Source organism: Notolepis coatsorum (assembly GCF_963971535.1).
Source record: "Notolepis coatsorum genome assembly, chromosome: 5".
Taxonomy (NCBI): Eukaryota; Metazoa; Chordata; class Actinopteri; order Aulopiformes; family Paralepididae; genus Notolepis; species Notolepis coatsorum.
Genome location: NC_140169.1, coordinates 155,394,623 through 155,419,461, shown reverse-complemented (window position 1 = coordinate 155,419,461; position 24,839 = coordinate 155,394,623). Strand labels below are relative to the sequence as shown.

General features: G+C 44.2%; 1 protein-coding gene across 1 annotated transcript in view; it reads right to left on the bottom strand.

Annotated features, from left to right (window-relative positions):
• Positions 1 to 18,205, bottom strand: part of agps (alkylglycerone phosphate synthase) — a 141,471-nt gene extending 123,266 nt beyond the window's left edge. The window contains exon 1 of the mRNA XM_084315228.1: positions 17,983 to 18,205. Within this exon, the coding sequence (XP_084171354.1) occupies positions 17,983 to 18,194 (212 nt within the window). The 5' untranslated portion in view covers positions 18,195 to 18,205. The remainder of the gene's footprint in view (positions 1 to 17,982) is intronic.
• Positions 18,206 to 24,839: the final 6,634 nt, after the last annotated feature.

Here is a 24,839-nt window from a genome sequence, read left to right as displayed (position 1 = left end):
AGAGTAGTCTACTGACAGATTCATTATTAACATCTAAGACAATTTATATTAAAAACTCTTGGGTGCCTAAGACTTTTGCACAGTACTGTGTTTTCTATCCACTTTAGCCAAAAATACACACACTACTGTGAGAAAATAATAATCAGTGAGTCTCATCTCAACCGCGGCAGCTTAGAAACTGACATGAGGGTTTGTGCAAAACATCACGATACGTTTAAAAAGTGTATCGTTAACACTTTGGATGCCACGCCCGAGATTTCTCGGGTTTACCCCCCCCAACCGTTGAATGCCCATCACGAGATTTCTCTGTTTTTTTTTATTAGCGATCTGAAATCATATTGCATCAAGAGAGCCTACCGTTGGATATCCAGGCACCGCCGGCGCTCAGATGTGGAAAAAAGCACCCCCTATCGTCTCCCAGATGGTAAATCACCCTTTTGGATTGGACTCAAAGTGAAATTTTACTTCTCACTGATTTAACCGGGGACTACCAGAGTTCATTCTGGAACCTTGGTGCCACGGCGAATATGTGTTCTACTGTACACAGTGGATCAATACAATTATCGATTTTTTCAAGATATGACTGGAGCTGCGCTTAGGCGGAAATGAGACCTGTGACAGGATTTTCAAAATAAGAGTATCAATATGAACCGAATGCCTATCGCACCAGTGCTACTGAAGTAAATCCATTCATCGCACAGACCGCTGTTGCTGTAGCACGTGCGATATACATGTCGCACTGTACAGCCCTGCAGGTAAGGAATCTATGTTATCAGTCTTAGGATAATTACTCGTTTTCACGGAGATATAAGCGTTTCCACTATATGTGATATAGCCGTTTTGACTGTAAAAGCCATCAGGAAATAAGAGCCGCGATTATCAGCGCGTGGCACGAGTGTGTGTGCGCACACACTATCGATCCATCTAGCGTTTATTTGAAAACGATTCATAAATAGGCCGACAAATGACAACGTTCTGGAATATTCCAGTAAAAGACTATCATCATCATAGGGTTGTTCGGAAAAAACGAGTGACTATCAAACGTAAATGAAGCGATAAAAAAACAATCTGCCTTGACAATGTTGACTGGAAAATGATGCAATTTTAATGCATTCCGAGCCATTGAAAAAGTTATAAACAATCACGCAACCATTCAGGATCTCATTGACGAGGAGGATAAAGTACAAGACAACCTAGGTTGGCACTAAAAAATTGATCCTTTTAGCAGATTCCATGATATCGTAACAACTTACATGTGCGAGGTTGCCACCCGTTCCCAGCAGCAAGAAAAGGCACCAACCAGTTACAGAAGTAGCAAAAGGGGTCCAAGCAGTCGTATAAGTGGTGTGAGCTCAACAACTTCATCTATGTTTAAAAGGACTCAAGCTGAAAAAGCTGCCGCGATGGGCACGTCTTGCCAATTTAAAGAAAAAAAATTACCTTGAAAAACAACAAAGGGATTTGAAGCACGAATTGGAAGCCAAAAGTCATGAATTGGAAGCCAAACAAGCAGCAATAAGTCATGAATTGGAAAACAGACAAGCAGCCATAAATACCCTACAAGAGGAGCTTGAGATGAAAACTGTCATTGACGCTGCAGATGCAACATTAAGAACACTATCAAATAGTGAGGAACAAGAGCGTGGTCAAGACAATGAGGCATGTTCAAATAAACACCATGACAATGGAAGAATGAAAGATAAACTGTATAAGCTACATGATGAAGGCAAGGAGGAGGACAGTGATGAAGGAGAGGAGGACAGTGATGAAGACGAGGGAGGACAGTGATGAAGACGAGGACAGTGATGAAGAAGAGGTAGAAGAGGTGGACCAGTGGCCAAGCCATACTGCTACAAGCCATAAGACAAGATGTGCTGCCCCTGCTGGTCGAAGCCGGCATGTGCTGCCAACAACCTCTCATACTCAAGCCCCTCAGTCTCACACTGATCAACACCAAACAAGCCATAAGACAAGATGTGCTGCCCCTGCTGGTCGAAGCCGGCATGTGCTGCCAACAACCTCTCATACTCAAGCCCCTCAGTCTCACACTGATCAACACCAAACAAGCGAAAGCAGCAACCTGGCAAAGGTGATGAGGAAACAGAATAAAATAACTGAAATACTAATAAAAGAACGTCATTCATTACTTCCTACCAGCCAGATACCCATGTTTAAAGGAGATCCACTACAATACCCGTCATTCATCCGAGTCTTTGAGCATTCAATTGAAGAAAAAACTGACAACTACAAAGACCGCCTTTTCTTCCTTGAACAGTTTACCGAAGGCCAGGCAAAAGAGCTTGTAAGAAGTTGTCGGTATACAAACCACAAGAAGGGTTATAACGAAGCTAAAAGACTGCTTGAAGAAAACTTCGGAAATCAACTCCTAATCGCAGCGGCTTGTATGGAGAAAGTTTCCAAGTGGACTGCTATTAAAAGTGAGGACAAAAGAGCACTGCATGCCTACTCAATTGCTCTCCGTGGATGTCTAAATACAATGCAAGACATTGAATTTTTGGAAGAGATGAGCACCCCATCACAAATGAAGCTGGTGATCCTAAAATTACCATACAGACTCAGGGAGAGGTGGCGAGCTACTGCTTACGATTTTTATGAACGTAATAAAAAAAGAGCAAAGTTTCCCGAGCTTGTTGTCTTCATAGAGCGACAGGCTAGAATGGCAACAGATCCTCTTTTTGGGGACATACAAGACCCTGCACCCAAAAAGGAACAAAGAGGAAGCAAACCATTCAATGCAAGGTTCAACCTGGACTATCAGCGAAGTAGCTTTGCAACTACTGCAACCCCGGTTTTCCATGACGAACGGAAGCCCTACAAAGGTTCAAGGATAACCGTGCGCAGACCGTGTGTATTCTGTGAAGGAGAACATGCAGATGAAGCATGTAAAATGAACAAAAGACCTCACAAGGAGAACATTGAATGCTTGATGTCTAAAGGAATATGCTTCAGCTGTTTGAATAAGGGACATAGAAGCAAAGATTGTCCCAGCAGATTGAAATGTAATGTGTGTTCCCAAAAACATCCAACAATTCTGCACATGTATAAGGGTGAAGGACAAAAGACGGGTGAAACAAGTATGTCAATCAACAATGGCATGGTTTCTCTGAAAGCCCATGGCATTACCGGGGCCGGTGATGGCATTACCGGGGCCGGTGATGGCCAAACACTTTCAATCATACCAGTACAGGTAAAAATGTCCAACTCAACTAAAGTCATCCAAACGTATGCTTTCATGGATTCGGGGAGTACAGCATGTTTTTGTACTGAAGCATTGAGACGGCAGTTGAATACAAAGGTAAAGAAAACACGAATCCTGTTGAGAACTATGGGCCAAGAGCAAGCTGTTGACACTTCATTTGTCCCTGCTGGTCGACTTGAAGTAAGCAACATAGAATGTTCGGATTTCTATGAGCTACCAAAACTGTACATCCAAGACGAAATCCCTGTAACCAAGGATCATATACCTACACAAGCTGCACTAGAAAGGTGGGACTACTTGAAGGAGATTCACCTGAAAGAAGTTGATGTGCCTGTTGGACTGCTTATAGGAACCAATGCGCCACAACTAATGGAACCGTGGAAAGTCATTAACAGCCAGAGGGAAGGACCTTATGCTGTTAAAACAGTCCTAGGATGGATAGTGAATGGTACACTAAACACTGATGATGGGGTTGGACTGCACTCATCTGTCACCTCTAATCGGATTTCAGTAACGGACTTAAACGACCTTCTCATGGAACAATACAACCATGATTTCCCAGAAAGGAAATATGAGGAAAAGAAGGAAATGTCTGTTGAAGACAAAAGATTTGTAGAAATTGTCGAACTCTGCTGTGAAAAGAGATGGACATTACCAGCTTGCACTTCCATTCAAGCAAAGGGAAACCAGAATGCCAAACAATCGCCATCTAGCAGAACAAAGAACGATGTCACTAAAGAGAAAGTTCCACCGGAATCCAGCTTTCCACGAGGAGTACAGAACATTTATGGAAGGCGTAATACAGAAAGGTCATGCTGAGCTTGTGCCACAAGAAGAGCTCAAGGCTGACAGTGGAAAGGTATGGTACATACCACACCATGGGGTTCGCCACCCAAGGAAGGACTCACTTAGTGTTGTTTTTTATTGCTCTGCCTCACTACAAGGAATGGAGTAATTTTTACGTGCCTCGCCAGCCGAGCGATACATTTAGAAGTGGCTCATTCGTTGGATACGGATTCTTGTATTAACGCATTCCGACGTTTCATCAGTAGAAGGGGCCAAGTGATTGGAATAAGGTCTGACAATGGGACCAACCTTGTCTCAACAGAAAAGGAGCTAAAGAAAGCCTTGAAGGAGTGGAATCATGTTCAAATAACACAAGCCCTACAGCAAAGGAATGTGAAATGGACTTTTAATCCCCCGTATGGAGCCCATCATGGTGGGATATGGGAGAGATTAATCCGTCTGGTCAAGAAAACCCTATTATCAGTCACTAAGCAACAAGCTCTTGATGATGAAGCGCTCTCCACTATCATGTGTGAGGTGGAAGCCATTTTGAACAGTCGCCCGCTGACAAATGTCTCAAATGACCTGAATGATTTGGAAGCTCTTACTCCTAACCATCTTCTTCAGCTTAAGGTCCAGCCTGTTCTGCCACCTGGTGTGTTCAACCCAGATGACCTGTACGCTAGGCGCCGTTGGAGGCAAGTTCAGTACATCTCGGATCTGTTCTGGACCAGATGGGTGAAGGAATATCTTCCACTTCTCCAAGAAAGGCAGCGATGGAATAGAACCAGGAGGAACTTCACAAAAGGGGACATCGTTCTGATCATAGACTCCAATGCACCCCGTGGGTCCTGGGTCATGGCAAGAGTCCTGGAGACACGCCCTGGATCCAGAGGATTGGTGCGCAGCGTGCTCCTACAAACCAGAACTAACACGTTGGAACGACCGATCAGTAAGCTATGCTTACTGGTCCCTGCCTCAGAATAAGGCATGGCCATTGAATGGACTTTGAATAGACATTGGCTTTATGCCTGTCGGAGCTATGGCTCTGTTTGTTAAAAAAAAAAAAAAAAAAAAATTGAGTTACCTTAACTGTTACTTGACTCACTAACTGATTTGTTCTTCCCATGCTCAGGGACGACAGGTGAAAACCACAGGACCCTGTCAAGTTTCTTTATGTTTAGAATTGTGATTTCATATTGTTTATTCTTGAGGACGTTAGCATTGACTGTAGGTTGTGTCGGCTTCTTTGCCTCTCATATGATTTTGAAATTGTGTTTTGGTACACATTTAAGGGGCCGGTGTGTAGAGGCAGAAACCGACTTGGTGGATTATATACTATTATATTATTATTATATATATATTGTGTTATATATATATATATTATTATTGTGTATATATATTACATTATGTATATATTGGAACCATGCACTGTTTGGACAATGTTTGGACACTAGGGGGCTCACCACCCAATATAGCCCACTAGGTGATTAGCCTTGAGCCATGCACCTGCTGAGGACTTACTTTCAAACACTGTTATACTGTTGGAACCGAGCACGGAGCAACTGACAACTGTTCTGTCAAACCTTTAATTCATTATCACTTTCATTTGGACAACAATAAACCCTGTACACCGTAAGAGAAGCAACTGTGGACATTCAACTCATTTAACATCACCAACTTTGGTACAGTGTAAAAAAGGCAATAGCGGGTGCATCGTGGACGACTATCAGCACACAGAGGAATGACAGTCGGCCAATACAGAGATGTTCCCCTTCTTTGCAGGGCTATAACTTTTTAAATTGTATTGCTAAATTGACATTACTATGGCCCATTCAACGTCAAGTATCTATCGTTTAGGATGTAGCAACGTTCTACTTTTTCATTCACATATTCATACTAAAATATGGTCTAAAGTATAAATATGTTTATCGTTTTCTGCAGCATTCTGCAGAACGTCAGTTATAGCCAAAAATGAATTATATTGATGATCAAACAGTTTGATAGCGATCGGCGCCAGATACAAAATTTCAAATGTACGTGCTTCTAGAAGTTACTACTCATCATCTGATGTTGACCGGATGGGGGGGGGGGGTCGTTTATAATTCCGTGGCCAACGTTAGATGATTCATGTAGTGTGGGTTATATGATCATCAGAGCAGTTTGTATCGAACACGGTAATAATAAACGCCGAAACTTACCCCAGTCTCCGCGGGCCGTTGGGCGATCAGCTTGGAGTAGAACGTTTTCTATTATGGGATGTTGATCTAGATGAACCATTTCCAGGTTGTATAATACTATATACGTCCAAATAACGTTGTTTATCGAGTTAGGGCGAGCGATTGATTATCCAGTGTGTCGAGATGGAGCCCCGGGAGCTATAGAGAGTGGCCGGACCGAATTTGGATGAGCACCACTTTCGGTTTCCGGTTTGCTGTTTGGGCAATCCGCCGATCGGCCACCAGATGGCGCTCTTGAACCGTTGGAGAGTTGAGAGGAGATCAACAGGAGATCTCAACTCTCCGCGGGTGAAATATGATTGCCATCACAGATTTTTGAAATATTGATCTCAATGACGTGTTACGGCGTCATTGGCGATTAAAGGGTTTTTTAACACATATAAGTGTACTGAATTGTAATTTATTCTATAAAAAATAAATAAAATTACCGATACCCGATCCAGCTATTTTAGTGATATCGGGGCCGATATCAATATCGGTGCATCCCTAGCTACAACCTGAAAGAAAAGCCAGTGAGAAGAGGTTTAACAAAGACTTAAAGATCGCTTGGGTTGGGCCAGATCTAATATGTAAAGTTTCCACAGAAAGACGATATTAAAGCCCCAATCTGTGGTATTCTTCTTTTTTTTTACCATATTATCAATGTGGGGTATAATCATTCTTGGAAGATTTTGATCAATTAGGTGAAAATTAAATTAAACTATCTGGAACTATATTATTAACCCATTGTAAAATCGTAATATAGATCTGCGTTAACTCCGGTGTGAGCGTGGTGTGATCCTTTCACTACCAAATGGTTAACCCTTTCACTGAGACAATACAGAAGGTTAACCCTTTCACAGCCCCACGACAGATTGGACGGCTGCCTGGTGACTTGGCTCACACTCCAACGCAGAGAGTTGGACGACGTTCCACAGTCAAAAAAATCCCTACCCATTACTCATAATATTTTCCTTTTTAACATATTGAATAAATATAATATTATTGTTGCCCCAACTCGAAAAAAAAAGTTATGAAAATTTTGTATCACAGAGTCTGTGCGGTTTATTCACAGTCTCCATGGAAACGACAAACGGACATAAAGGTCTGGTTTCGGCGGCTGGGTGGCGCAGCGGACATTGCGCTCGTCACCAAAGCAAGCGTATAACCTTTGTAGTACAGTGTCTTTGTATTTTAACCTTTAGTATTATGGATATTAAACATGCTGGCAGAGTACATGCATCCATGTTGTCGTGAACATTTTAATTAAATAAAGAAATTCCCTATCCATAGTCGCTGTGGGAAACAATAAAAAAAAAATTCGCTACCTACCCATGGCCTTAACACATTCGGGGCCATTGGGATCCGTCTAATCTCACTCTATACGGCCAGCTTATCATAACAACCTTTCATTGTGCATGAGGCTGTTTGTAGAGCTAAATCTATTACTTTATATTATTGCTATCCGTCCATTGTCAATCGACACTATAAACCGTCCCTTCAATATGCTTTAAATAAATAATTCTCTCATCAATACATTCCCATTTTATAGCAGAATGTTCTGGGGTATTTCCTGGAAGGCGAGTTACAAGGCGCTAAGCTAATAACGTTAAATCTAAGGCGTTTCGGCTATAGACAAGCTAGAGCTAAAACTCAAAATGCATATCGTCTGTATCATGGTCCACCATGAATGCATGAAAGGGGGGGGCGGGGGACGTCGTTTCTGATTATTGATTACCAATAACGGCATTAGCCTCATTCGCTGACCGGGTGGATGGCTATCAAAGCAAGGCCCGACCAGGCTGAAATTGACGTCAAATAGCCCTTACATGTGGCCGGTTGGACTGCAAAAAGGATTTCCCAGTTATCGATCGCCATCTGGCAGATCCATACGTCCATTGGCTGATGCTATATTCCTTTACTGCATACTGAATTCAGCGTGAACTTCGATACAATACCTTGAAAAGTATCGATATTCGATACCATTTGATAACACAGGGAAAAAGGTTCAATCTTAAAATGTAAAAGGGAAATGAGTATTGAAACCGTTTTAAATATTCAGAATCGATATGTATAGAAAAATCTATATTTTTGACAACACTAATTTATACGTGGTTAGCCCCGAATGTGTTAACCGACAACCAACAGGAACCAAACAATTTATTTTGTTAGGCCTAGGGGTTTAAGGGTCTTGCTCAAGGACACTTCGACACGCTGCCCGGGGAGGAGTGGGGAATCGAACCAGGAACCTCTGGATTACCAGACGACTGCTCTACCTCCCGAGCCACTGTCGCCCCAACATTGAGGGTAAGAGAAAATGCAAACAAAAAGAACCCGATTTGAGAGAAGTTGGTGATTTTGCGAGCCCCATCCCCTTAGGCAGGTCGTACCACATTCTGGGGGCCATGACCACAAACACCCGATCACAGACTTAAGGATCATGAAGGACTGGTCTTCAAAGGACTTGAGCCAGCAGCACTCTGCAGCTCATACCGGATCTCTCTGCGTGGGAGAATGCAGAAAGACAACATAGGCCAATAACAGTCCGAGTCTCACCAGATATGCAAGGACACAGTATGGCAGACACGGTAAGCCATCATTGGGAACGCTCAGAGGCATAGTGAGGGGGGGGGGGGCTGAGAATCTCTGTGTGTCTCGCTCTCCCTCCTGAACCTATTTCATTCAAAAGGAAGATATTGATAGACAGTAGGTAGCTATAGTATATCTCAGTAGCTGTAACAGAATAATTGCATTAACTATTATTCAATAGCGTTTAAATTATAATTAATTAAATAATTGTATAAAGAATTTGCCATGTTCTGTCATCTAATATATTCCATTACCTTTCCCATATCTAAGTCCAAATGTTTGTATCGTGACGACACTACAACCAGAGGTGCAGCGCTCGTGCCACGCGGTACCACGCCGTGCCACCACTTTTCTGAGCATGCGCACAAAATTCATTCACAACTTTAACTCGACTCATCGTGCGCCAAGTACCGGTACACAGACTTGTCTTTGCATGGGCGCCCCTGTGGCGCATACCATAGTACCTCGCGCACCTACACGGCCGACCCGGGTTCGATCCCAGCTCCCGTCGTTATTTGTCGCATGTCCTCCCCACCTCTCCTCCCGTTCGCCCTCTCCTCGGTCGGTCATGCGTGGCCAATAAAAGCTGTAAAAATGCTAAATTTAAAAAAAACATATGTCTTTGCATAACAATAGGATACCAATAGCATAACAAAGAACGAGAAGAGCCAAACCAAAATACAAGCCCTGAGGGGGTTTGCTTGAGCTGTGGAGCTCTCACTATGTGACAATGAATGAGCTCAGTGTCAATTTTGCATGTCTGGTCAATTTTAGCATCAACGTTAGCCGTCAAAAGATGAAAAATATGTGCAAGACCCCAGAATAATATGGATGTCGGTAAAGGGAATGATCAAAGACTTCACGGATAGCTTTTCCTCCAAAATGCGCAAGAATCAAAGCACAAAACTGGATGAGCTGGAAACGCTTTACTCAACGTTATTTAATTCTCTGAAATACAACAACTCAACTCGACTAGAAAATCAAGTTAACATACTAAAAATAGAGATCAATGCCATATACAGACAATCGGAAATACAAATACGCAGCACAAGACAACAGCAGTACTCCCATGGTTCCAAACCCAGCCACCTATTAGCCATGCGATTAAGAATTAATGCAACATTTGCAGATATAACTACCATTAGAGCACAACAAGTACTTGTAACAGATCCTGTAAAAATAAACGATACATTCAAAGTATTCTACTCCGACTTATATAAATCAGAAATGACCTTCGATCAAAACAAAATGGACACATTTCTTAATCAAATTATTCTCCCTAAACTTTCAGAGGATGACGCTAAACAGTTAGAAACACCGATCACACTAGAGGAACTCAAGAAGGCCATAACCGCAATGAAAAGTGGTAAGGCTCCTGGAAGAGACGGTTTCCCATCAGAAATGTACCTTTCTTGTTGGGACATAATTGGCCCCTTATTACTAAATATGATCTTATACTCAGTCAAGGAGGGGAACTTCCATAAAAATGACAATTTTGCACTCATAACAGTCCTCCTTAAAAAAGACAAAGACCCCAACGAGTGCGGTAGTTATAGACCTTTAAGCCTCCTCGGAACAGATATCAAACTGTACTCTAAGGTATTAGCCATCAGATTACAAAAGCATATGACGTCTTTAGTTCACCCGGACCAAACTGGCTTCATAGGAGGCCGCCTGATCACTGAGAACATAAGACGTATACTGCACGTACTTGATGCCGACAAGGAGGACACCATACCTAAGGCGATGCTGTCCCTGGATGCTATGAAGGCCTTTGACAGGCTGGAATGGTCGTATCTGTGGGCAGTGCTAGAAAGGATGGGGTTAGGAAAAGGATTCATCGATATGATTAAAGTATTATACAAAGACCCATCGGCCATGATTACAACAGGCACAATAAACTCCGAAATATTTCCGGTATCACGCTCTGCCAGACAGGGTTGTCCTCTTAGTCCCGGACTGTTCAATCTATCATTAGAGCCTTTAGCACAATATATAAGACAATCCCAATCCATAGAACCGTAATCAAGGGCACACAACAAAAAATTAGTTTATATGCGGACGATGTAATATTGTTCATGAAAAACCCCAACACCACATTGCCTCATCTGCTCAAGTTGATTGAGGACTTGTGATTTATCGGGATTTAAGATAAATTGGCCGAAGTCGGCTTTCCTTCCACTTAACACCCCTGCAAAAAAAGATACAACCCTCCCAGGACAGATACCGATGGTAAAACATTTCAGATGCTTGGGAGTGGAAATATTCCCTACCATAAGACAAACTGTGAAGCACAACTACACAAAAATCCAAAACAAAATCAAAGACGACCTTGATAGATGGGCAAAACTTAAAAACACAGTACAAGCACGGATATCAATAGTTAAGATTAGGGATGTCCCGATCGCCTTTTTTTGCTTCCGATCCGATCCCGATCATGTGATTTTAAATATCTATCGATCCGATCGTTTCCGATCCGATCTTTCACATTAGTAATCAATTTTGACGCATTTGTGTCAGAAACTGGCAGAGCGAGACAAGCCCATCTGTTGCCTATAGTTCGGGGCGCGAGAGCGGAGGCTTTTGTTATTGCATTCACCCTGAGAAATGTGCTTCTGCTTCATATGAGAAATATTAAAAGTTTCAATATATGTTTGCACATTAGTATACATTCAGTGTTCGACTTACGTAATGGTCCATTCTGGTCTGAAACGCAGACGATAATCCTCAGTCACGTAACGTTATCCTCCAGGTGAAAGTTAGTCTGAAAACTTCGCCTCCAGCCTGCTGTCCTCCTTGCAAACATTGCAACTGGCTTGACTTTCTATTTTAAAATGCTTAGTTCCAAACCTCTGACATTAAGTCTAGCTGCTCAAGTCAGTGGATATTAACCGTGTTTCGGGAGCGACGTGTTGTACTGTTGTTGTGGTCGAGCGTGTAGCGTCTAAATTAAAGGGGTGTTTGTTGCAACGGTGAAAATTAAAGGGGAATGTCTTTGTTGTGGACAATTATTCTGCTCTGTGTGACAATAAATACATTAATGATGATATATTATATGTAATTTAAAACCAAAACTAAGGCCTCCGTATGAGTTTAAGACGTGGACATGGTCATGTTTGTTGAATACATTTTTTCTTTTTTTGACTGCCGATTTTTATTATTATTTTTTCCCGATCCCCGATGCTCTGAAAAGCACGTGATCGACGCCGATTCCGATCACGTGATCGGATCGGGACATCCCTAGTTAAGATGGATGTACTACCTAAAATCAACTTCTTCTGTTCAATGCTACCGTTACCCCCTCCAGAGGGTTACTGGAAAAGATTACACTCTTCCACATACAAATTTATTTGGAATAACAAACCACCACGTATAAAAAGATCCACCGCACAGAGAAATAAAGCAGATGGTGGCATGGCATTTCCAGATTTTTTCCTATATTTTAAGGCGTACTCATTAAGTCCATTGACAACATGGTTTGACTCCCAAGCATTAGCATCCTGGAGAAAAATAGAAGAAAACATAGTAGCCCCACATAGACTGAAGGACATAGCATACACTAAACTACCAATCAAGCACTGTGAACGAAAATTTGGCCCCATAATTACTCATGCGATCCGGATATGGCGTGAATCACAAAAAAAAAATCCTAACCCACAAAAATGGCACAATCATACTCCCTTATTCAATAACAATGCTCTCTTAATTGGAAAACGACCTATAAGATTCCCTATATGGGAAGAGCAAGGCATACACTCATTAGGGGATGTTTTTAACAAACAGGGTTTTTGTAGTGATAAAGAAATACGCAAAAAATTTAATCTCACCAAGTCCACATGGCTTTTTCACAAACAGTTAGAGCTATGTTTGAAGTCTCACGGTGTTCCATTAGACAGACCAATTGAACACCACAGATTCTTCTACGCAAGAGAGACATCGAGAGGTTTCGTTTCAGAATTTTATCATCAATTACTAACGTCCTCGTATGAAACCCTCCAACTTGACTCTGTCTGGAGGAGGGATATACCAGACCTGGAAAATGACTTTGATTGGCAAGGAGCCTGGACAAATGTCCGACTTACATCAAGGAACCCGGATCATCAACAAATCAATCTTAACTATATTCACAGGACATACTTGACTCCTATAAGACTGTGCCGAATGGGGCTCAAACAAGATTCCAAATGCACCCAATGTACAAATGGGGATGAAGGGACATTTATGCACATGTATTGGGACTGCTCACCAGTTAAGGCATTCTGGAAAGATGTGACCCAACAAATATCAAAACTCGTATCTTGGAATATACCTGTACACCCCTCGGTATTACTATTGAATGATGTTTTTGAGTTTGCAGTGAATCCACAGCTAAAGAGATTGGTTTTATCGGGTATCACAGTAGCCAAAAAGCTGATCGCATCACGCTGGTTTCAACCGGAAAAAATGTGCCGTAAAGTTTGGTTTCTTACATATCTCGATGTAATTTACCATGAAATATCTACAGCAAGAATTCTGGGTCTCAATGAATCCAAAATGTCAATGTGGTTAGAAGTGGTGGAGAGAATAAAAGCTAGCTTATAATGGTAGTGTCTGGTTAGGTGCGAGGGATAGTGGAGGTACTTCTCAAGGTGGGGTCCGGGAGGGGGGGGTTCGAGCTGAGCATATGTGTGTAGGTTTTTTTTTTAGATAACAGGTATTATGGGTATATCTTATATAAGACAACTAACTAAAAGGTGATCTCATTGGATGTGCCCTGACAATTAATGCTTGTATATCTTATCGTGTGTTGTCATGTTTGTTTATATGTTTGTTTAAAAAATAATAAAAAAATAAAATACAAAAGATGAAAAATATGAATTTTTTTATATATTCCTTTGGTTAATTAGAAATGTACTCAAGCCTAGTAACAGACAATATTTCTGACACTGGGAAATGCGAATACATTCCCTGAAATCCATAGATGTTCCTAGATACCAAGAACATACAAATGGTCCTTGTAGCAATCTTCCATTTACTTATGCATTTCTAGGCGAATTTTCTGAAAGTAGGGCTCAGGTTTAAGAGGTCAAGTACATTTTCAGTATTCGCATAGTTCCCAGAGTAATTATCAAATAGCTATTTTTGTGAGTGTAGCGGCCGGCCCTGGACAGGATACCCATCTGAACCGGCAAGTCAGGAAAGGTAGCATTCCACAAAAGCATCCAATTGAACACAGACATGACTTCTTATTGATAAAGAGGACGTATTGTGCATCTTTTCAACTATTTTATACAACTTCCCTGAATCTGGAAATTATTTTCCAGCACCCGTTTGTTCCCTTGTATTGAGACCCACAGTGTTTCTGGTGGGTGTTGCGACAGAACACTCCACATGTTTAATTACCCATCTCCTTCACCGTCTGGCTACACCGCACGCACCCAAGAGTAGGGATGGGTACCTTTCACATTTGAACAGATACCGGTACCTGTGAATCGATACCGGTACCCAACGGTACCTTTTTTCTGTACTTTAGTCTCAATTTAATTTACCTACCTCAGTCGTAAAAAAAAAAATCCAAACTTCAAATAACTACAATTTCTACAGTTTTCGGCTCGTCATTGCTCCGACTGCTTTGTTGTTGAATCAAGTCAAATCCTAGGTAAGCATATATTGTGTGTGTGAACGTTGACATGAAAAAAAAAATAAAAAATCGGTTTCTCACTTGATTCGATACTCTGTAGTACCGACGTGTTTCGGTTCGGTACCTCAAAAGTACCGAATTCGGTACCCATCCCTACCCAAGAGTAAAAGAAACTGCGGTAGATTAGGCAGGCGACACTTCCAAAAAAAGAAAATGACACATTCCTGTGCAGTGGTGGTGGAGTAGGTAAAACACTGGAGAAGCATGACGACATTAGTGTTCTGTGACTTTTTCCAGAAATAAGACACCAAAATTATGTTTTTGTCGATATATTTCTCACATTGCATGTATATCCATGTGTGTTGCCAATCGCTGCATGACGACATTGTCAATCTGTGCAATCAATGAATAGACTTCTTCAAGTCCAGTTAAAAATATTTGCTATATTTACAGGCATGCTGGAAGAAGGAGAACTACAAACATTCCGTGCAAGGACTCTATTGATTAATCAAAGCTAGTTCATCCTCCTATGACATCACAAACTGCAATAATTGTTTAGGCTCGTCCATCTTAAAGACTTAAAACCCTGGCTGAACGGTAAGGAGTGACATTTAGCCGACTTACAAGTTCTGTGCAACAAGTGAGCAGGAAGGGTACAACTCTGGCAGTTAAAGAGTTGAGCGCTACAGTCTTGAATGCATAGTAGTATAGAGGTATTAGTAGGGATGGGAATTGATAAGATTTTATCGATAAGATTCCATTATCGATTACTGATAAATTTATAATTTAAATAAATAGGAAATGCAACAGAACTAAGCTGGTTAGAACAACAACATGCAACTTGATATTTCTGATTTGTCATTTATTGTTGAGCCCCCATGTCAGAAAAATACAAAAACTGTAAAAATAAATACTTAAATAAAATAATGTATTTGAGAACTAATTTAATCTATTGACCTGTAGTTGCATTCAATGCAATAAGCATGGCTATTTAGCTAGCTAGCGGCTAACGTTACTTTAACATGTTCAGTTTTCACTGCACACAAAAAAGTCGCAAAATCGAGCCCTTTAGGTTTTACTAAGTCAAGGAATCAAATAGTCTATGGCTGCATGCGTGGCGCTAACGTTATTGTTTTTAAATGTGCAACTGTCGGAAAAACATGGCATCGATAAGAGAAATCGATAGTCAGAGGCATACGATTCCAGGAATCGGAAAATTAGGAACTGGTTCCCAATCGATTCCGATTCTCGATTCCCATCCCTACGTATTAGCATAGTAAGGTAGTAGCAAAGTGCATAATAGTAAAAGACGGTGGTTTTTCTTATTTCAGATATTGTGTGAAGAAGTATGTTTGGCCGGGTTTCAGCTGTCCCAACGGTGGGGAGTTTGTTCCACCATTGTGGAGCGAGGGCTGAGAATAGCCTACAGACGCTACAGACTTTATGTCTCAAGTCCACTGGAAAACTAGTGTTTCCTATAGACTTATCTCTGGTGGCCCCAGCGTAATATTAGCCAGGCCCACCATAAACAGATTGTGTAGAAATATACATCTACAGTGTTTATTGCATGATGCGCCCACTTCAAACAGTGTCCATCTTGAGTGCATAGTAGCAGTGTTTCCCATTAATTACCTAGACTGTGGCGGCCCGGGAAAAAAAATATTTAAAATGTTTTAAATTTAAATATTTAATATAAAGTTTGCCAATAGGGATGAATCAGTAGTATTGGCAGTGGTAGTAGTCGTAATAGTAATACAGTATATTTTTATTTTCTAAAAAAAAATAAACCAGTTCAACACAGGTAACCACTTTCGCTTCATTTCTTTGATGGCTCAAATGTATGCTCTAGTTCAGTGGTTCTCAAACCTCTCCTCGAGGCACCCCAGCCGTTCCATGTACTTGTTAAATTCCACCACCAGCACACCTGATTCAACTAATAAAAGGGCTTGTTAAGTTGAAATCAGGTGTGCCGGTGGTGGAATTTAACAAATGCATTGAACGGCTGGGGTGCTTAAAGGAGAGGATTGGGAAGCACTAGTCAAGTCGATTTTGTGTTTTGAGCACAAAGTTAATCATAGATCTAGCCTCTTTATTTTGCTCTCAAAGTGCACCAGATTGATGCATTAAACTTTAAAATGTACCAAAAAAGAATTTCAGGGGGAGGGTCCAAGGTTCACCCACCACAGTCTCACAAAATCCTGTGGGGAAACACTGCACTCGTGCATTTGTTACAAGACACTCTGAGCATCCGCTAAAATATCTCAAATGTAAAGGCCGACACAACATTGATATCTGGTGGACAGTACTAGGGGCTGCTAACCAAAACATTCACTGTGGTTTCACAATGTCATGTTAACCAGAACAGAGTGATCCGTTTCACAAGGCCAGTTTCACACAAGCTGCTTGATTAGTTCAGTTTTATGGAATGAAACGCATAAAAAATCATCAATCAATCAATCAATCAATGTCAAAGTTAATGCTTTAATTTGAGATTAATACAAATTATTTAAAGCATTAAAATAAATTAATCTAGAGTGAAAAATCTTCAACATTCAGAACTTTCAGCAGTATATTTGCTTGTTCTTTTTTGCATCGACTCATGCACCTTTTTGAAAAACATCAGACAAGATGGAACACATTTTTGTTGTCAATATGATTTATATTACTGGTAGTTCATATACAAGACATGGTCCTCTAATCTGCACTTTAACACAGGCCTGGGTTGTTTCGGTTAGCGCCGAGGATATGAGAAAGGTCTAGCTGAGTCAGTGTTGATGGTTTTGTTGAACATTTGTATTTCACAGGAGAGAAACTATTCAAAGAAAGCTATTAAAATAGTCTTTGAATCTAAATATACTTTTCTTTGTGTCGATTTTACATTAATTCCATGATTTTACTCCAGTAAATATCAGTTACACGCTTCGGTCTTAAATAGAAAAATGCTAAATGTTAATCTATTGACAACAGCACTAAACATTAAACTTGAGATCTCATCACTGAAGCAGACACCACAGATGTCAGTGCAGCGAGGAGGTCGGAAGTCAGACCACCACAGGTCTTGACCAATCAGATCTTCCATCGATGACGAGAAAAAAAAGTTGGCTCACTGAGGAGGCCAGCTGTGGAGTTCTGTTACAAATCACTGGTGGTGTCCCACATTACATTACTATGCGATGATGGTGAAGGGGAAAAACAAACTACACGAGTTGAAAAAGTCACCAGGACTAGTGTACAGTAGTACACAACAACCACCGACAATTAACTATGAATTGATAGTTTGGGAGAGGAGAGAGAGAAGAGTCCAGCCGCACCCACTTCCACCACAAACAATGAATGAATGGCTACTTTTGTTTTAGCTAAACTAAGCTAACTCACTGACCTCTGACCTGCTTCCCCAACAGTCTCAAAAAGAAAGTGAAATGCATGAACAACAACAACACATCATGCTACTGTTCCCTGGTCCTGCTGTCAGACTACAGAGCCAGTTAAGCAGCTAGTAGTGGATGCTGCTGCCATTCCAGCTGCAAACATCACCATCATCACTTTACCTCCTCCTCGGCACCGACGTCGTTCTCGAACCCGCGACATCATGGTTCTTCTCCCCGCCGTCCTCTGCTTTGCACGCCACGGCCGCGATGATGCCAGAGTCGCCTCCTTCTCCTCCTCCTCTCTGTGATAAATGTCCGGCGAGGATCCTCACTCTGTGCTGTGCGACGCGCTGCCTCTCTGAGCTGCTGCTGCTGCTGCCTGCCGCCGCCATGCTGGATGCTGCTGCTTCCGTGTTGGTGCTGCTGGGAGGGAGCGACACTGTCACCGGGCAACACAGCTACGGCAGGTTAAATAGCCTCACTGCACTTCCGGGTTCTATGGAGCTCGTGAGGGGCGGGGCGGGGGGGGGAGCCATAGATATATATGTTCTATAGATATCTATGGGGGGAGCGACACTGTCACCGGGCAACACAGCTACGGCAGGTTAAATAGCCTCACTGCACTTCCGGGTTTTATGGAGCTCGTGAGGTGAGGGGCGGGGGGCGGAGGGAGCGACACTGTCAGGGGGCAACACAGCTGCAGCCTGTTAAATAGCCTCACTGCACTTCCGGGTTCTATGGAGCTCGTGAGGGGCGGGGAGGGGGGGGGGGTGACATTTATGAATATTGATTAGAGAGACAGGCACAAATGGGGGACCCTGATGTAAACAAGACGAAAGTCTTTCTCTGGTCTGCATCCCCTTAACAATTGTGTGTATTGAACCGTACTGTATTGTACCCATTCTGCAATATGTTAATAGAATGTTCAATCAATCAATCAAGCCTTGACGTAAGTGAGGTAATTTTTAAAAGTATTTGAACTCTTTTGAAAGGGTTCACCGGCTGTCGTGTGGCAGTGAAAGGGTTAACCTTCTGTGTAATGTCACGGTGAAAGGGTTAACCGTTTTTTGTTATATTGGTTTGGTTGATTAGAGCCTTGACGTAAGTGACGTAAACATTTAATTAAATAGCAATACAGCGTTTTTTTTTTTTTTTTTTTTTAAGTATTTTAATTTAAAAACTTGTTTATCTTGAACTGGCACCTTTTTTACACAATTGGCAAACTTGCCATCACAACGGGCTTGTGTCAGTTTAGTTGTCAGAGCAGAATATTTTGCACAACAGGGTGAAGGGAGGGGATAGCATTATAGGCTAATGCAGTGACATGATTGCAAAAAAAATCCACTCAATTGAAAATGTACTTTCACTTTTATTTCTGCAAGTTGGACATGAACCAATCCACAAATAACCATATCTGTGATCTGTAGAGGAAACAAGTGCAAACAAAAAGTAAAGTAAACTTGCAAAACTGCATTTTAATGCAGATACACATTTTTATATTTTTAAGTATTTTAATTTAAAAACGTGTTTATCTTGAACTGGCACCTTTTTTACACAATTGGCAAAATTGCCATCACAACAGGCTTGTTGTGTCAGTTTAGTTGTCAGAGCAGAATATGTTGTACAACAGGGAGAAGGGAGGTGTTGTGAAGGGCCAGATTAACACTGAGAATCTACGTTTTATTATTTTATATAACTTGTATATTATTTATATATATAAGCTATATCCCTTTAAGCCTCCGTTTAAATCATAGCATTATTCGCTTTCCTCATTGGACAACGCCCTTGACACTGGTGGCGCCAACGGTCGCGCCCCCCAGACAAGTTCAAAGACGAGTTCGGACAAGTTGAGACATGCCCTTGGCCAGCGCATTGATTCCGGACAAGAGATTCGGTTGCGCCCTAGAAAGCACTCTAAGTATATATATTGTGGAAGGCGCAAGCAGCAGTTCGTTCGACCTAACCTAACGTGAAGTGAAGCGTGAACCTAGTAACTAGTGTGAACCTTAGCAAGTTGTGTGGACTTAACGTAATTAGTATCAGAACACGAGGTGAACCTAGCAGCAGAACTATTGGACATGTGAGCAGTGGAACCTACCGCGGTGTATCGTTACGGATAACTAGTAGCTCCTTAGATACGACCTTGATATTGTAGAACCATTGTTGGTGGATTATAGTGAATTGTGGAAACGTAGTACCGTGGAGAAGAGCATCGTTAATACCATTGTCGTTTGGATTTAACTACCCTGAAGATCTGCATCGGGCTAGCTTCGAGGACGAAGCTAGCTAGCTATCATCACTGCCGTCGGGCTTTGGATTAAGAGCTATTACCCTGCTATCGAGCACTTGGATTACAAGGACCGGATCCGTATGAGACCCCCTTTCTCCAGTGACCAGCCGGAGTATCCGTCTATTCTTCAATCCTCTGGAGCTTACCACTCCGTGGGGGAAATCACCAGTCTCCAGCTATACCCTCGTTTGCCCCCCTATATCGCCATTTCACGCCATGCAGCGTTCCGGTCTAGTATCCTTAGCCTAGGAATTATTCATTCCCACTGACTTTGATACTCTGACATTCTAATATCATTCGCCATAAAAGAGCGACAGAATAATTCTCAGTTGTATATCTTTGACATTGATAATAAAATACTGTAAACGTTATCTCTTTGTCACCGTGCCGTCTATTGAGTGTCTGCCATATTTAACTGTACTGTCTGGCAAGTAATAATAATATGTAGTAGTGGTTTAATCTATCACAATCTTTAATACAGTCAGGGTTTTGCAACCCCTCAGTTACAATTGGTCCTTCGAGCCGGAGGGTATCAGTAATACTAATCATATTAATAATAATATGGCCAGCGGCGGACACTCTCCAAACAGCTCTCCCAAACTAGAGCGCCATAGGCGCCAGCGTCAGCCCCCTCCACACTTGGAGGACTACGCTGTAGTTCTACCTCCTAGCTTATCTAAAAAGACGTTAAGCACGGATAAAATTAGTAGCTTAAGTATGCCCAACCTTATCGACCTGTCAGCCCCTCTAGTAGAGACCCCAGCTGGTTTAAGCGAAACTGACTTAGCTCACGGGGGGGGGACAAGCGGACATGACTTGACTATGCCCAACGACCACCGCGCCACCGAGATAGACCTCGGAGCGCCGGAAGATAAAGACCGCGCCTCCGAGATGGACCTCGGAGCGCAAGAAGGTACAGAACGCGCCCCTGAGATGGACCTCGGAGCGCAAGAGGATAAAGAATGCGCCCCCGAGATGGACCTCGGCGCGCACCAAAGAAAAGAGTACCGCGCCTCCGAGATGGACCTCGGAGCGCGGGAGAAGATAAGAAACAGCGCCCCCGAGATGGACCTCGGAGCGCGTAAAGAGAACAGGTCAACGCCAAGCCCTGTCAACTCCAGATCACCATCATCAGCGTCATCCCCAAGCGAGGCCGACAGAGGCTAGCGCAAGTCCTGATCGCCACGCTGACAGCTTCAACCGAAAGAGACCGCATCCAGGGTGAGCGTGACCGCCTCCAAGCGCAACAACAGAGTGAGCGCGAACATTCTTCAACGGAAAGAGAACGTCTCCAAGCGCAACGAGAGAGTGAGCGCGAACATTTCAGACTGGAAGAGAGGCGCCTCCAGGCTGAAGAAAACATCCAGCGAGACCGCGCCAATGCGCAACGCGAGGCACAGCGCGACGCAGCCAATGCCCAGCGCGAGGCGGAATGAGACCGTCTGCAGGCGCAAATGATGGAGCAAGCGCTCCAGAGGGTGACTCCCCACTCCTCCACCCGGAGCTCCCGGAGATCATCACGACACGGGTCGAGGGCACCTTCCCCTCCCCGACCAATCTACACGGGACCCAGCCAACGGGAAGAACCTGCTTACGTCGCCGAGAAAACTAACCAAGCGACTACAAAGCCTAGCGGAGGACGAGGGAGGACATAAAGCCCACACGCACAAACCCATCTCGGACCAGGAGGAACAGTACAGCCCCGATCTCAGCCCCGACACGCTGCGTTACAAACCCCCAACCCATCCCAGGGGTGAGTTTGAGCTACAGACAGCACAGAGGAGCAGTACCTGGGGGCCCGGCCTCTGGTTCCCACCCAGCACGAACCCACGACCCCACGTACGGGGAGACTCGCCAAGGAGGCCTCTCCCCCTACGCGCATCAGTGTCACAGCCATCCATGGCATCCTACATTGGGACACCCACATTCCCAGACTTTACGCGTGAAGACAGAGCGCAGTATACTGAACTGCGCATGTGTTTAGAGACCATTATGTCCGGAGTACAGGACGAGTCCTACAAATATGCCATCCTCCTCAAGCACCTCAAAGTACCCAGAGCGCACAACATAGCGCTGGCATACTCTAACTCCCAGACTCCCTACTCTGATGCCCTGGTGGCCCTCGACGCGCGTTACGGACGTGCATGGGACTATGTCATTCAGGAGATACGGGAGATTGAACGTCTCCCCCCAGCTAAAGACAATCGAGCCCTGGATGACCTATCCATTAAAGTACAATCCCTGGTAGGGATGCTCGGGTCACAAAAGGAGAAGGGGATGTACGAGTTGTACGCCAACTCCAACGTGGAGCGGATATTAGAGAAGCTCCCCCCATCCCGCCAAGAACGTTTTCGGCGGCAAAGAGATCACCGTGACCCCCACGGCCCAGAACAATCACTCCTAGACCTTGCTGACTTCCTAGCCAGAGAGGTCAGCAGCCTACGGATCGACACCTTCGCGTGGGGCGGCTCTAACACTAAAGATGGACCGAGAAGGTTTAAAGACCAAAGCCGGCCCATCACCGTGATGCACCAGGCCGAGGCGGTGTCACGGCAGACGAGTCCCAACCCCCACGCCAAGGAGAAATGGAAGGCTGCCTGCCAATACTGCGACAGTGAACACTGGCTGTCACAGTGCGACGCCTTCAAAGGACTGACTACAGCCGAAATAAGTCAGTGGCTTAAAGATAACCGCCGCTGCTTCCGCTGCGCGCGCGGCCACATGGCAGCTGAGTGCCGCCTCAAGAAAAGGTGCGGCAAGTGTGACGGCGCCCACCTAGAAGTCCTGCACGAGAGCAATAAACGCCCACCAGGAAACCAAAGTAGGCCCATCACAGTGATGTACCAGGCCGAGGCGGTGTCACCACAGACGAGTCACAACTCCCCCGCCAAAGAGGAATGGAAGATCACATGTTTTTACTGCCACGGCGGACACTGGCTGTCACAGTGCGACGACCACAAGAAACTGACCCCCGCCGAAATGGATCAGCGGCTTAAGGCTAACACGCATGACGCCGCTTACTGCGAATCACTGCGCAAGGTCCACAAGACAAGATTAGCTCTACAAGGCAACTCACCAACAGAAGTGCTCCACATCGACCCCGCGTATAGTGGGAGCCCCAGAGTGCTCATCAAGGTAGTACGAGTACTCCTCAGCCACGGAGACAAGGTACTCGACACCTACGCCGTCCTCGACGACGGGTCGGAGAAGACACTCCTCCTCGCCTCCGTCGCGACCCAGTTGGACCTGCGGGGCCCAGAGGAGACGATGACCCTCCGTACCATTAGTCGAGACTTAAAGACAATAAAAGGTGAAAACGTCTCGTTCACCATAGCAGCGATCGACCACCCTGAGAAGCGGTACAGTATCAACAAGGCGCTCATGAGCGACGACATAGGTCTGTCAAGCTACGATTACCCCATCCCACAGCTGATGGAGAAGTACGACCACCTACGCCTACTGCCCATACCGCTCATCAGCGGAGCTACGCCGACCCTACTCATTGGCTCCGACCACGCGGACCTCATTGTCCCAATCAAGGCGGCCCACATCGGACCCAAAGGATGCCCAGCCGCGGTTAAGACCCGACTGGGGTGGACGCTCCAGGGCCCCCTCTACGGACCTGCCAGCCAACCAACGACCACACGCTGCCTTTACACCAAGGTGAGCGACACAGACAACACTCTCTTACAGCCCGTTGAGAGGCTATGGACATTAGACGCGATGCCATTCAAGACCGAACGCAAGATGGTTCGGCCCAAAGAGGACAAATATGCCATCGCTCTACTAGATCAGAAGACTACGAGAGTCAAGGTCGACGGAGTGTTCAGATACGCAACCCCACTCTTGAAGCGGACGAAGATGCCTGTGAGAGAACCGTGGGCCAAGGAGCAGGGCTGGGAAGACCCCATACCCGAGTACCTAGCTACCCCATGGAGAGAGTGGGAGGGTGAACTTATCTCACTCCGCGAGGTGGCCATCCCGCGGAGTCACTCCCCCCCTACCGTGCGACTGGAGAAGGGTCAGACAGACTTGCACGTCTTCAGCGACGCCTCAGAAGTGGCGTACGGAACAGTGGCCTACCTGAGGGCTCAAGAAGAGGGAGTTCCGAACTCCACCCCCCTCAGCTACGCTCCAAGCGACGTAGCTGACCTCGAACCCATCACCCCAAACTACCTCTTGATGGGGCGGCCGGACCCGGCCCTTGCTCAGACGGTGTACAGACAGGACGAGATGAAAGCAAGGGGGATGTGGAGACACAGCCAAGTACTGGCCGACCAGTCTTGGGCCCGCTTCCTCCTACGCTACCTACCATCCCTTCCAGCCCGTCAGAAGTGGGTTAAAGACAGGGACAACCTGAAGGTGGATACAGTCGTCATGATAATAGACCAGTCACTACCCCGAGCTACGTGGCCGGCCGGCCGTGTGAGCAGAGTGATTACTGGTGCCGATGGGAAGGTCAGAGCGGCAGAAGTCATCGTCCAAGGACGGACTTACACCCGACCTGTGGCTAAGTTGATAGAGCTGCCGGAGATCCCTGACTCCCCTGACGACGACCATGACCCACTGACTTTGTAGATTGTTCCAACTCCTCATAACAAAGTATGGAGAAGTTGACTGGACACTAATATTAATCTGTGCCCCTTTACTAATTAGGTGCGGACTAATTAGGAGGCGGCTGTTGTGAAGGGCCAGATTAACACTGAGAATCTACGTTTTATTATTTTATATAACTTGTATATTATTT